Here is a 15,445-nt window from a genome sequence, read left to right as displayed (position 1 = left end):
TTGATAGTTTTACGATGTTTAAGTATGAGGCCTCTATTTGCTCTTCCTTCAGCTTCCTGAAAAACTCTTGGCTTCTGTTGTATTGCTTCTAAACCTTCTGCTGTGGTCTCAGAAACAAACCTAGCTGGTTGCAACTCCAAAGGGAGGTCCAGGGACAGTTGCTTCCCGTGCAGTCTGTGCACTCTTTCCCCTAAATTTTTACCAAACCAACTGGCTGTCTTAAGAAATCATTGTGCAATTTTGGCCTGCATCCTCTTGGCCACAAGAAATCCTGGAGCAGCTGAATGTTCCCACCTGGAGACTTCTCTTGAAATGTGGTGTAAGCCCTGAGGAGGCAACTGTGCCCTGTTGCCTCCCTTGTAAAGCCAGCACCAGGCTGATCACTGTGGTGTATTTCTTGGCCATCCAGACACATTTGAGTAACCCCTGTGAAGCAGGCATCATGCGGTATGTATTACTAAGTCTCAGAACTCCAAGGTGGTGAAGAAGCACTCTCTGCATATACCAGAAGGAGATCAGGGCATAAAATGTGGTGTAAAATCAGATACCTGATCTCTGTGGTTCTTGACAATTCTGTGCATTGAGAGGAATAGTCTTGTGAACACTGGGAAAACTCAACTGGGAAATTTCCTTTTTCACACAAAACTTGTGATGGAACTTTTAACTACCTGAAGTATTGTAAAGGCAGGGTCACTGGGGAAATGCATGGCATGCCCTGTTTTTCTAGTATTTTTTTCATTCAGTGTGGAAGTAAATGTTCTGTCTTCGAAAGACAACTAGCTTAAGTCTATAATTAATGAATATTTGAAGTAAAGTTACTCTTTGCAACAAAACTTGGTATGGGCTACGATTTCTTAAATTAAGAATCCTTTGTACATTATTGTGTCCACCTCTTGTGTATAGATTGGCATATACATGAAAATACCACTTGGAAAACACTCCAAATCAGTGTTTCTTATGCCCCCTCCTCAGAAAGTAAACTGGAATGCCCTTGCTCAGCAGAAGGTTAACAGCAGTGACAAAAGAAGAGGCAATATTATTCTCTGTTTTCTGTAGAAAATTATGATGTAGGGATCACTTAAGCAATGACAAGAAGTCTTTCAATGGAGGAGAACAGCAGAGCTGGCTACCCAGCACAAATAAACATCTCTCCTTATATGTATGAATTGAACAGAGAAAACAAGGTCAGTTGTCATGCAGACAACAGCAAAAATCAGATCCCCTTGGTCTAAAAAGTGTACCTACAATTGGTGGTGGTGGTGGTGTGGCAGGATTTATCAGTGAGACATTAGGCAGCTTTAAATTACAGGAGACTTCACCTCTGTATTGTTTATGCACAAAGCTCTCTGTTTCTCAGCTTCTAGCAACGAAGCCCTCTGGAGTTGCATCTTACCTGTGTGAGATGCCTTCAGGTTGTCAAATAGTTCCTTAATTAGTTTATTTTCTTCTTTGCTCCAAGGGATGAGTATATTATTTCTTCTATGCTCCCAGACTTTTGTTAGTCTGCATTTATGTATTTTGTCTTCAGAATGACCTAGCATTGGGCTAGCCTCTAGGGTAGTATGAAACACACCCCTCTGGCAGAGACAGTAGTTCAGACTTGAGTAATGGTAGTATATTAATAGCAGCAATAATAATTAAAACGGTGCACTAAAATACCCTTGGGTGATGTTGCTAAGTTAGCCCATACCCCTAAAATTCCAGAGGAAAGGCATAAATTTTAGTTATTTCCATCCACAAAGTGAACAGTTGTCTCATTCAGCAAGTGGAGTAAGCTTTCATCCTCTCTGTGGATGTTTCATTAGGACACAGTTCCCCCAGAGGGTCATGGTGCAGTTTACATTAAGCTCAAGATAAAAATGACATTGAAGTTTTGCTCCTGTATTTTCTACACTGCCTGAAAACAAACGCATGACCTACAGCTAGTTGGCTGGCTTATTGCCTTGGTGTGATTAACCCATGTGTACCCAGGAGACAGGGAATTTGTGTTCTGTTTGCTCATAGAAGAGCACTCAACTCCTTTGCCTGACAGATCTGGGAATCTCTGGAAGCAGCGGGGTGAAAGTTTCTCCAAGTACAGGTTTGAGCAAATAGTCTGGATGTAACAGCTTGAATGTGTCTGTCTATAGATGAGGGATGAAGAAGGGCATGGTTGTGAACACAGCCTCAGTCTGCTGGGCAGACGGTAAATGGAATAATCTGTTCCCTCAGTGCAGAGCACTCACTTCTAGGTTTCTTTCTGATGGCAAATTAATTTCAATCTGCAAACACTGAGAATGTGGCTTCAAAATGTCTATGATCTATGGGCAAATAGGAGAAAACACCGGACAACATAGGCTGAAAAAAGGAAATCAGATCTCAGCAGGGAGGTTTGGGCAGGAGCAGTGCATGGATGTTGGAGTGCTACAATGGCCATATTGTCTAAGAGTCAGGAAGAGACTAACATGTGTCCTTGGCCCACTCAAATTCACAATCATGCTTAAGTTTGTTGCTTGGTCTAGGATGTGTGCCTAATTTCTGTCAACCTGAGTGAAGAGTAAGCATATGCTGACCCGTTTTTCTGAATTAGGATAAGAGCTCATAAATATAAAAAAACCCCATACGTTGAAGTGTTTTTCTGCTATGAAGTGTGTGCCCTAGCTATTAGCTTTGTGCTAGACAGTAAATGTGGCTGGGTTTTTAAAAAATGTTTTTATATCTAAATGTAACCAAAATTAAATTAAAATGCAAGAGTTTTCTGAAGTACCCAAAATAATTAGAAGGTAAGAAACTGTTGTTAACATTTAACTTCTAGATGCATGAAATTGTTGAATACTGTGCTGTTCACCTCTAGCTAGCCTTTAATTTAAACAAAAGCTATAAAAGTGCAATTAGGCTCCAGTCCAATGAAGCACTTAAATGTGTTCCTAGTTTTAAGTGTATGAGTAACCCCAGTGAAGTTAAGACATGCTTAACTCCTTTACTTGAATAGGACATTTCCTAAAGTAGTCATAATAGAACAATCCTGCAAGTATCGATGGGAAAGATGTAAAGAGGAGTAAAGTCCCATCTGCACTTCAGGATCTGACCGCCCTTAGGTTTTCACCAAGGTGTTTTTGCCCAGTGATTTATCCTGCAGAGTCCTGATCTAAAGTGCACTGAGATCTTTGGATGTGCTCCATGGTCTCTTGCTCAAAAGACTGTTTGTCAGGCGGTTTCCTACCCCTGTCTACCGAGGGAAATACATAAGGTACATGCACTTTCATTTGTCCTCTCTGCTTGACTTGGAGACATGCCTTTTTATAAACATGCTGCTACTACCACCAGGCTGGCTGCTCAATCCCATATAAAGCTCCTAAACATCATGGATTTAATACTCCCATTTTCAGTGCTAAATCAATGTTCTTTATGCATTTGTTCTTGGAACGCTGCTCTATTTGAACCATAATTCTTCTCACGTACCATAAACTTGGTCTGTTTTCACTCTGGTAGAAATTGATCATTTTAAAGCAAGAGGAAAAACCCTGTGACTACAGTTTAAACATTTCAAGGCCATTGCTGGTTAGTCAAATCAACTTCTGCATCACCTCAGCACACCAAGTGCTGTGATTACCAGCGACGCGTTACCTTCCCGGGCTACAACCAGCCTTGCAACTGCTGGGACAAGGCAAAATTAAGAGCTGCTCACTATGGCTTTGGCAGGCAGTGGTTTACTCATTTTATGACTGACCTCCCATTTGGTTGTTTACTCCTCCAACCAACCTGTATTTGTACATAGATAGAAAGAAACATTCTGCTGTATAACTGGATTTGACCAGAGATTAAAGCTGGTCTCCTGTGAAATATACTGGAGCCCATTAAAGAAAGGATTGTTTGCCAAACATTGTTGTGTGTCCTCCCAAGAACATAAAAAACATTGTTAGCTGAAGTAATAGTGGAAAATTATTGCATTCCTCTACCCTCCTCCTTACCACCACACTGCAACGTGACAGCCAACTTGTAATGAAATCCGTGAAGAGCTCTGCAGCAGTTACCTTGAAAACTTTTTTATTGCCCTACATTTCTAGATAACACTGTGACACTCAGCCTCTGTCCAGCACCAGCAGCACCAGCTGAGGGATTGAGATCCTAAAAATTAAACAAAAGTACCTTGAATTTTTTATATTAAATACTTGCAGTAAATTTTTTAATAGTCAGGAATAACTGTGTGTATTTACATAGTATCTGAATAACAAATAGCTTCAAGGGTACAGCAAAGTGTTCTGTGCAAATGGAAAACGGTGGGTTTGCTCTTATACATTATTTATTGAAAACTGTTCCGTTGATTTCATCCACTCCATTATTTTTACCTTATGTCTGGAATGGATTTGGAGTGCAATAGGAGAGACATTTCAGAGAAGGTGGTATCTTAAGATATGTAGTCAACTTTTGGATATCTGGGCTGTTATTTTCTCACTCCCTGCATACATGCTGGGATTAATTTTTCCTTTGCCATAAATATCCTTTTTGGGGATCTTGATGCATCACCTTGAGTAGAAGAGTACTTCTTAATGGGAAATCTGCTAGAAATAGCTGTTGGAAACGCAGCTGAATAGCTGACTTCACATTGCTAGCTGGAGAGTAATGACCCTTGGTGGCAGGAACAAGAAGTGGTGCCACAGGGTAGCAGCCAATTTTGTGAATGCACCCTAGAAAACATTTTCTGGCTTCTTGAATGGCTCTTTGTGAACCTTCCCTATTTGAAATATGAGGCTTTGGCTAAGCACTGAGATGAGAGTATGTTCTCTCTCCTTCATAGGCGGCATAGTTCCCAGAAATAAGTTTCAGAAAGTTGCAAAAACCATTGTGTTTTCTGGATATATTTTGCTGGCAAGAACTTCAAATCAAAGCACTGCTATTGTGAATTGGCAAAATGCCTATAGTTTTGCCTTTATTTAGTATCACTTCATTGGTTTCACTGATGTTTACATTTCACTTAACTTCGAGTTCAAACAGCTCTCCAATTGCAAAGCAGAATTTTGCAAGACAATCTTTATTTTTTTTAAGACAACTCTTGTCTACTTTTTGCTTCTAAAGGATGCGAGCTAAAAATCCAATTGGAACAGGAACCAGCATCTTTCAGAAATCTTGAGAATCACTTGACAAATCTAAATAAGCCATTAGTGTTTAATCACCTAAAATGAGGCAGAAAAATGTCACTTGGAATTTAGTTGGGCTCTTCCTTAAACTTTAAGTGCAGCACCATTAAAAATAAAGTCACATGGGGGATACATTTTCCTTGGGGATTTCTGAAAAGCATTTGAAAGCAGATTTCAGCTTCTCCATTAATTTCCAATCAGCCTAATGCTTTGTGATGCAGCATGCATACAGCCACAGGCAGATCTGAATGGGCACACTAGGGGATAGAGTGGAAATTTCTTACAGATGGTATTTCAAAACATATTAGTGACTCAAGTTAAGTTACCAAAAAAAGGCAAATACTTTTTACTACAGAAGGATCTGAGCATGATCTTTTAGCCATTTTTCATGTTAATAAAGGGGCTTGTTTCAAAAGTGATTGGAACTAGTTTGAGCATTTTTATATGTATAAATCAATATGAATATTAGACATGATGGCAAGTTTCTGGTATTGTTTGCCTGAGGAAAGTCAGAAATAGCTCACTGAAATGTAAGGCCTCTTATTTATGTGTGTGGCAGCTACATTTAAAGAGTCTAATAATCCTAAATGTAAGGGTGAATATACTTTGCAAGTGGGGCCATCTTCATGCTGCATGTGTTAACTGTGCATATGTATTTTGCTGTCAGTCACTGATTGGCAGTTCTTAGGGCTTTCTACCATACACATGAAATAATTTGTCATAGAGAAGGGAGGAATTAAGCCAAATAGATCATCAAGTGTGTTTAAACACCAATATACAAACGTGTGTTGGGTTTTTTTTTGTGCAGAGAAATTAGTCCAGTTGTACTGGCCTGGAATTTAAAAAGAACGGAAAAAGAATAAAAATTAATGTTTGATTCTCAGGAAACACTTGTCCCATGTATATTATTGCAATTTCATGGGGAGCTTTAACCTACCCATTGAACTGCCTGTGTCCCAGCTTGAAAGGTCTCTCTCCTTCATGGAAGTGTTACAGGACAGAAATCCCTGTAAATTTGGTCTAGGAGATAGGACAGAGAAGAGAGAGTTCTAAGGTATAAAAGACATTTATTTTTAAAAGGCCGCTGCTATTCTTCATTCTGCAAATCCTACAGGCATGAAGTCCAATTGTTCAGCCCGGGAATGTGGGAAATTCCCAGGACCAGATGTGTGCTGGTAAATTCATGGTGTATTGCGACCATTTGTTGATATTGATGTTGTTGATATCTGGTTGATATTGATATTGTTGATATCTGGTTGATATTAAAGGACACTTTTCCTTGATACAGGAAGAGTTTGAGATGAGCACAGAAAAAAGGATTTGGCCTGATTCCTTTCTGATGAATGTGGGTGATTTATTTCTTAGACTTTTGGATGCACAACAAGGAAAAATGTGTCAAAGAGATGTGAAAAATCTGCTGGGAATTCCCACAGTATGGAGTAGATTTAAGAGCTCAATTTATATAATCCTGAAAATGACCATCAGCATGACTGTGTATGAGAAAAGCTGAAGGACAGACTATTTTAGCTGACTTCCCCTGACTCCCCTTTAATATGAAGCACTGAAACACCGTGAGAGGAGGAACAGACACAGTTTGTACTCGGGAACAGTTGAGGACATGTCTTTATTTTAATTAACTTCTTCAGGGATAACTGCCGAGGACATGCTGCGTGGACGGTGGCCAAGGGAGCAAGTGAAGTCAGGTAGAAGTTATTTAGGGAACCTGACCACTTACAGACTGTAAAGTCCTGACAGATGAGTGTTTTAAATAATGTGTACTATGAAGATGATCTCTCAAGCAATAGAGAGGGCAGTAATTTCTTTGGCATTACATTTAGTTCTTGCAAAACTGTCATCTAGTTTGTTCTTTCAAGAAGAATCAGGCAGTAGAGCTCAATATTGGCCTTTGTTGCTTTGACAAATACTTTCTTTGCTGAGGACCCAAAAACTGGATGAATTCAGGAAGTCAGCATTAATGCTGAATGTCCAAATACTGCCAGGAGTGTTATAGTGCTTGCAGAGGTGGAGGGAAAACTATCCCAATTTCTTTAGCTGTCACTCAGGGCAGGAAATTCACCCACCAAATCCTTTGTTCATCAGTGTTGATGGTTTTTTGGAGCTGCCTAGACTACCAAGCTCGCAGCACCAACCAGAATCGCACTGTATCTTGTATCTGTGCTACCCCAAATAAATTCAGGAAAGGGGAAGTGGTGTTGATTTTTATTCTTTATGATAAATCAAATTGGAGGCTGTTCCATAAAGCAACACAGACTGTGGAGAAATAGCCATGGTAAAAAGTTATCTTCTGTTATCACCATATTTTCTAGGCTTCTTCTGAAAACTGTTGCTTCTCTTTTTACCTTAGTTGTAAATATAATGTGTTGCTTCTCTCATGATTCTTCGCAAATGCTGTCCTTAAGCTGCAAAACAGGAGGAGAAAGCAAGAGCAAGTCTTGAACTCAAAAATTTACTGGTTTTTAGTTTGGTTTTTCTTTTTTGGATAGGGCAGAAAAATCCATCCTTAACAGAAGGAGAATGTTATGGCGTAATACAGTTAACACCTTCTATTGAGAAGGAGAATTAATTAGGAAGGAGTTGGAGCCGTCTGCCTGACAGATTCATGATCCCATGAAGCTGATCAGTTTTGTAGCCTGTCATTGCTTTTGCCATGGACTGCTCAGCCGTTGAATCCCATGCTGCGGAAGGAGATGTTTGCAGCTGGTCACATTTTCACTCTTGTGCCAATGCAGAACAAGAATGTAATGCTAGTTTATTTCTGCATCTGAAATTTACTGTTACATCTAGCACTAGCTGCAAAGCCTCGGTGGTTTTCTGGAGAAAGAAATCAGGCATTGAACTAGCCACTAAATGTAGTGATTTAGCTGTTGTAAATCATCTGTGCCTACAGAAGTCACAGCAGCATTTAGGTAGCAAAAAGTAACCATGTATGTAAGATAACTCTGAGCCTTTGATTTAACTGGGTTCAAAACACACATTGACCTGGTGATTAAAAGTAGTATTTGTTAGCATTAACGAGCAAGGATTCAATAATCTTTTTAATATTTATCTTTGTCCTTTCATTGATCATGTACCCGATGAAGTGTCGTTGCACCTCTTTCCCCTGCTGTGGCTATAAAACATGAATGCAGATTGTTTTGTAGCTTTTAAGGTATGGAGCATATTGGAGGTTCTTTGTGCTAGAACTGCAGAGGAGGTTTCTTCATGCCCAGAAATTTCATCAAGTTTCTGAAGGAGAGAAACCCAGTCATATCCATCCCAGTGGTTCTTTGGAAAAACATATCTTGTATTAAATACTTTAAAGATTCATGAAGCAGCTTTAATTTTGTTTGCATTTCTTCCTGAAGGGTAAAGCTGTCAGAAATCTCTAAATGCATTGCCTAATCCATTTCCAAACTTTATTAAGGTCTTCAAGCAAAACTCATTTTTGGAGTTTAGCAAGTATGCAGACAGGAGAGAAGGCAGGATTATTTTTACCCTTGTAATGCTGAACTACCTGCATGGCTGTAGTGTCAGCCCTTCACAAAAAATAGTACAACTCAAATGGACCAGTTCTGTAAGACCAGCTCAGTAAGATCTGCTCTGATAAATAGAGGACTTCCCATGTTTCCACTGAATCAGATACAAGTAGAGTAAATACAGCTATCAGGGAATGAAGGTTCAGACAAAAGAAGATTTCCCCTCTCTTCATTTTATACGAGTTCACAGGACTGTCATGAGCGGGCTCATACAGCTGAGAAGTTTTTTGTTTTCTCATTCTCCCAGTTTCTAATTGATGACTTTTTTTGTGTTCGTACATGGGGTTTTTTTCCACGGTTCTGGTCTGCCAGCTGAAGAGCCTTTCCTGTTTTCTTATGCCTGCGTAGACAGTGGTCACAACTGGGCTCATGGGTCTGGCTGAGAAGTATTCATTTAAGGAATCGGTTCAGTTGGAGGGAAAGATTGAGTGAAAATCCTCTTTAGAGCAGGGAAAAATGATCTGACATCAAGCTCTCTCTCACATACAAAAGAAATACCTCTGGGTTGCCAGCCAAGCTCTGCAGTAGCCAACACAGAGCAAGGACATGCAAAGACTCTTCCCAAGACAACAGGAGGGTGCCTCAGGTTTGATGCTTGGCATGTTGCACAAAGGCACCTGAAGGGCTGTTTCACAATTAGGTTTAATCCATCCTCAGCTGGTCCATGGAAATGATTAGCCATGGCATCCTCATTCTTTGCTTGGGAGCACTAGTGCTAAATGCATCCAGCAGTGTGTTTCTGTGCAGCATACCTGTCTGCCCTGGAGAGGGGCACTAGTTCTCATGCCGACCTGAAGTCCTTTGCTGGTCGTACACTGTGAGACCTGATGACAGTTCATAATACTAATTTAGAATCACACTAATATTAAATGTGAGCTATGCCTGGCCAGCTTAGACCATCATTAGCTACCACAGAGGTCAAATGTATACTCTTAAGTTCTTCCCAAACTCAGTAGTGTTAGGCAGATGTTAATGAGGCCAAGATTCAGCTATCAATTACTGTAATTGTTCTCAGTTGCCTGATTGCCACAGTTCATAATGTGAACAGACCTAGTGCAGAGAAGTGGAGACCATGGTGGTACCCAGCTCCCTTCCCTGGCAGAGTGCTGGGCACAGTGCTGGTGCTGTGGGCTCCCCGAGCAGGGCAGCCAAGCCTCTGCTCCCTGAGAAGGGCAGCCTTAAACACCCCAGCACGTTACTGCACACTGTCAGGTCTGGCAGAAATGGGTGTTTTCTTCATTTCTTAGCAAAGTCCTTTGGTGGTCAGATTGAAGCATATCAAGTTGTGCCTGGCTAGGACACCTTAGTACAGTTTGGTGTCTTGGCTTTCTGGTTACTTTTCTTCTCAAAATAAAAAATAACAGTGACTAGTCTCATGTTAAGCTCCTCCATTGTTAGCTCATAGATTTCTTGCCTGATGTTTTCCTTCTGTTTCCAGGCTGCTACTCCAAGAGTTTTCTGAGAGGATGCCCTATGCCTTATTAAAAGTCACTAAGCTCGTTATAGCCTTAATTTTCTTGGGACTTCTCTGGAATGACCTCTCTCCTGCTGCCATGCTTCAGAGCCAGAAGCAAGGGCTGCACCTTGTCCTCCTGACACTCTGACTTTTTCAACCTTTCATACCAGCACAGGTGACTGAATGTTCCACTGCAATGCGCTCAGTCTGCTCTCAGCACCTTGCCAAGAACGTTGTAAGGTGACAGTGGGCATGGTGGTGCTTTGATGGTAGAACATCCTTGCGTGTGACTTGCAAATGTCACTATTTGGCTTAGAGTGTCAATTGTTGGTTAGAGTTTCTTGGAATGAAGGAACTATTAACTGTAAATTGCTGCAGCTGATATCTAATTACAGAATACATTGGGAAGCACTTGGGCGACAATCCAGCAAAGCACTTAAGCACCCACTGATTTTTAAGGAAAGGCCCCTTGACTGGGATTTCTTGTGTTCTCCGATATCATCAGAAGTGTTTGTTAGTGGACCAGTACTTTCTCCCGACTACCTCAGCACATCCATCTCATTTTCTGAAGTGACTTAAGGAGTTGGGAGTTCAAGGTTGACTGGAAGTCTGTAGGAAATAAACTCTTAAATCACTGTTGTACTTTGAAAAGTCTACTCAGCTGGACAGCTTCTTTTGCTGTTCTTCATCCTTGCTGTAATAAATAAAATTATGACAGCTTTTAAACCACTACTAAATTCTGAGGTTTGCCTTTGCCCTTCTAGATGTTCCTGTTGCAGTGAGGGTACCCAAGATATTCTAATGTGGAATGGTTGGAGCACTCTTTCCAAATGCAGACATATACAGTTTTTCAACTATGTCCTGCTAACAGCGAAAAGGGAGAACTGGCAGTAGGAAGGTTGCAGTGAGAAGTGATAGGAATGACTTAGCCCTGGTGGGATAACAAATTCAACACAGCCTTTTATCTAAAGCAGTCCATGATGCCCCATAATGTAAGTAATCATTGAGAACTAAGGAATGAAAAGTCTTGTGAACTGGTGAGAGTCACACTGAGGATAATAATGCATTGATTTAATATGATGAAGAGCAAATAAAAGTGGAGGTTATGGTTTAAGTGTGCTGGTTTTAAAGCTTGGATTAGAAATACCGATTTTCTAAGAATATAAGTGGGAGGATGGAGGAATTGCACTGGGGATTAGTTCTACTCAGCCTTTCAGTCTGGACAGGAACGTGTGGCTATGTACCCAGGCGTTTCAGTCCACTTACCAATAAAACAAACACTTTTTACTCTGGAAAAGTTCACCAAAATTTCTTGAACAGAAGATGAAGGAAGTCCAGCCTAATCCACTGAGAACTTGTACGATTTCAGTGGTTCCCTGTTTTTTTATAGGCAAAATACTTTGGTCCTTCCCAAAATACCCGTCTGCTTCTGACATTTATGTTCATCTTACCTTTCCTTTGATTGCTTGTCCCTCTGCATGGCAAGTGTTGCTTTGACTGCCCTCTCATTCTCACTGCACTTCCTCCTCCTTATCCTTCATGGCCACTGCTTTGGCTACCTGGTTTCTTTGCTTCCCTTCTTTCCTGCTAGCTCTGAGTGCTGATGTAGGACCCCGCCAGGATGCATGGCCTGGGGTGGGCTCCCTCCTCTTCCTCACTTCCACCAGCAATGCACCTACTCCTTGGGTACCAGTCTGATTTACTGAGATGCAATTTGCTATGTCCTGCTGATACAAGTGAGGCCCTGAAGCAAATTGCTGTTAGATCAGAGATGTCCCTCATCAAGGGAAATTTTGCAAGGTCCATGTTTTTAGCTGATGGTTCTTTCCTCTTAGTGAAGTATTCCTGATGGACGACTTTGATATGTTGGTGTGGTCAAGAGGAAAATCAGAGTCAAAAAGAAATGCAAAAAGGAGGCTGTGTCAGAGAATTCACACCTCCTGTAAATCTCATCTTTATTCCAGGTTTGGCTTTAGATTGTGTAAGAATCCTTAGACAGAAGTTTTACACAGTGGCCCTCTGTATGGTACAGGCCACCAGCAAGCTGCTAGTAAGTAGCTATGGTAACACTGTAATCAATGACAAGTACTCAGGTCTCTGAGAAAACAGTGCTGGGATGAGTAGGAATTATGAATAATTGCACTTTAGTAGAATTCATAACTGATTTCAAGAGGTTACCCAACAGTCAAGCATTTGTTGCCCTCCCCATCCCCATGACTGCTGACAGTGGGGAAAAAAAAGGGACTGTTATGCCAAAGTAATGAGCAAAGAGGTCAGAAAGTTTGATAAGAGCAGGAAAAGTCATTTCCTGTGATATCATTAGCAGTATTTTAGAGAGCAGGTTCAGTAATTGCTATGGTAATTCTGAATGACTTTTGACTGGGAGAACACATAGGTAATTTTTTAAAGTTAGCATCTTTGCTAGTGAGAGAGAATTCCACTAAATAACGCAGCATGACATTACAGAGGGGCATGGGCTGGGGACTTGGGAAGTGGAGACTCTGCTCTGTGCTGTGTGACTTATCCAGGCCTCAGTTTTTCCTCTCAAAATGATCTAAGGCAACATACATGCATCAGGGAGCAAGCACAAAAGGAAGTTGTGAATTTAAGGATGCAGCTGCCTGCCAAGGTGATGTTTCAGATGGAGCAGAGCTGTTTTGCAAATATTTCAGCGAGTGCATGCTCATAAAACATACATCATGCATTTGATATTACTGAACAAACTGCAAAATTAGAAAGGGTGGCAAGTGCTCTTTGTGTGGGCAAATGCAGAAGTTGCTCAAGTGAATACTGGTTTTAAAAGTATGAGATCTAATTATGAGTTAACAGCAGACCTTGTGATGGTTCCCCTGGGAGCACAGACAGGCAATAGTATTGTGGGCCTTTTCCAGGTTGTTTTTGAGCAAAGTCGTTGATATTCCTTTGGTCTTCAAGAGATGCTTTTAACTTTATAGAGAATGAGAGCTGCTACAAGTCTTTGTGCATGCAGATACACTTCGGTTTTCACTGAGTTGATGGAAAGTTTGCTGCTCCTAGCTACGTTGCTTCTTTTCAGCTTTCACCACACCTTTGGGGTTAGAAAGAACCAAGCCTTCAAGTCCCTGTATGCTGGAGAGCAACGAGTAGAGGACACTCTTCAGTGTATTTTACCTTCCAGTGGCTGCTTGGGTTTTAATTCTTTCCTTCTTCTCTCCAGGTGCAAACAGATGACCTATCCAGATGACCTGCCCCAGATCTCTGTCGTCTTTATATTTGTAAACGAGGCACTCTCAGTCATCCTGCGCTCTGTGCACAGCGTTGTGAATCACACCCCATCACACTTGCTCAAGGAGATCATTCTGGTGGATGACAACAGTGACAATGGTGAACATACATAACTTTTCCTCTAAGTACTGTATCCCATGTGGTTAATGGACATGAAATCTAAATCAAAGGGAGTTTGGTCACTACTAGCTGAAATTATTTTTTTTAAATGTTAGGATGAAACATCATTGAGTCATTTTGCATTTAAACAGCCGGGGGAGGAAGGCCATACATGATTTATAGCTAATAAGGTAGATCATGTTAGTGCAAATTAACGTACCTCTATTGAAGTCAGTAGAATTTACAAGAGTTTGTGTTTGTCAGTGTGAGGGTTGATTGAGCCACTTGCACAAAGCAGTGAGTAATATTAGCTATTTGTATAACAAATAAACATTATGTGGATAATGTTCTGCTGATCATATTGAAACCCTCACAGGATGAATGACATTTGTATAGGCAGTCTTCATATAGAAATGACACTTTTCTCCAAATTTTCACATCCAGAGGAATATTGTTATTAATAGACTACAAGTTTAAATTCTGCTTCCAAAGAAAAGCGGGGCTACAGGTTCTTCTTAAAGATAGTTTCTACTTTTTTACATGGCTTCTTCATGATTTAAAGGTGTTGATAATATCAGATTGAGTCTGTCTTTTTTTTTCTTTTTGAGGTAGGGAATAAATTAAGACTATGAGAATGAAACAGAATGAGCACAAAGGACATGCAACTTTCAGGTCATCTGGTTCATTAATGTAAAAATAATACTTCTGTTACAGCAGTCAAAACTCACAGTATTGGTGAGGATATAGGGTGCTATTGATCAACATCTTTCACAGGACAGTTGGGTTTGAAGAACTTTCAGGAGACAGTTGACTAGCAGTGAATGTTGTGTTTTAGGTTGTTATACGTTAGACTTCTAGAACTGTTGCATCTTCTCGAGCCCTATTTGTTAAAATAAATCTCAAGCATTTCCTCCACAGATCAGCAGCTTTAAATCTTTCAGTTTTAAGTTGCTGTTCCTCTTTAAGGTCCCTGAAGAGAAAGGAGGGTTGAGAGAACAAATCACTAAAACAAAAATAAGTTCTAAAGCCTATAGATTTAAGAAACTTTTTGTCCAATTCTGCTTTCTGTTATGGCAGTGTAACCTATGGAGTAATTATATGAGATTGCAGTGTTTGAGTCAATGCAATACAGAGAAGAATTGGGCTCATTGTTTCTCAGTGAACTCTCATATGGCTTTTCTCTGTCATCCTTGTAGATAACTGGAGATTTATCAGGTCTTTGATTCCAATGATAATGATTCTTCTGTGTAATATAGATCAGAAGAATGAGGCTTCTAATGTCCTGGAAGCTTCTACTAGTTTTCCTAATAAATATATTTGACTAAAAGCCTCATTATGAATAAGCTGCAGTGTAAAGGAATTACCAAACTAGATTGGTTTAAAAAAATAGAGACAATTTTGGTAATTTGCCTGTTTATAAGCCTATTGAAATGAAGCTGAATAAAGGAGTGAATGAGTTCTGCTCCATCTGTGGTGGAATGCCTGAAAATGAACAAAAGAGAAAAAGTCTATTTGAAATCTTCAATATCCATTTAGTTCAACAGGGAAGAAGCCTGGTATTGAGGATTCTTAATGATATTTAAGGGAAAACCCTTAAAATTAAGGGAAATTAATTGTGATCTGAATTAGGTCTTGTCCCAAAATTCATTGAGGTTATTTTCAAACTCTTACCAGACAACATAATTCAGGAAAAAAAAAAGTCACGACTCTCCCATGTGATGCTGCTGTAAGGTCTAAATTGCTCCTCCAGAGACCAGGTATAACCTAATGCACATCATCAGAGAATTAGAATAGCAGTTACTTAAAAACACTTAGACAAACTACCTCTTCAAAACAATAGTCAAATCCATCAGGCTATATTAAACCTGTGCAAGTCTTTGATGCATAGAGACTTTCTCTGAGCTGATACACCTGAAGTGGTCCACGCCAAAACCCTGGTACTTGGTTTGTGTCTGTGAGACTGCCTAAGGGTT

At 40.2% G+C, this 15,445-nt stretch overlaps 1 protein-coding gene across 2 annotated transcripts in view; it reads left to right on the top strand.

The window, feature by feature from the left end:
* The window catches only part of GALNT9 (polypeptide N-acetylgalactosaminyltransferase 9), a 154,947-nt gene that overhangs the window by 41,286 nt on the left and 98,216 nt on the right, over window positions 1–15,445 (top strand). For both annotated transcript variants that reach the window (XM_074921392.1, XM_074921393.1), the window contains exon 3: window positions 13,306–13,472. In XM_074921392.1, coding sequence (XP_074777493.1) covers window positions 13,306–13,472 — 167 coding nt within the window. The remainder of the gene's footprint in view (window positions 1–13,305; window positions 13,473–15,445) is intronic.

Source organism: Athene noctua, chromosome 17 (genome assembly GCF_965140245.1).
Source record: "Athene noctua chromosome 17, bAthNoc1.hap1.1, whole genome shotgun sequence".
Lineage (NCBI taxonomy): Eukaryota > Metazoa > Chordata > Aves > Strigiformes > Strigidae > Athene > Athene noctua.
The sequence above is the reverse complement of the archived record's forward strand: the minus strand, read 5'-3'. Positions and strand labels throughout refer to the sequence as shown.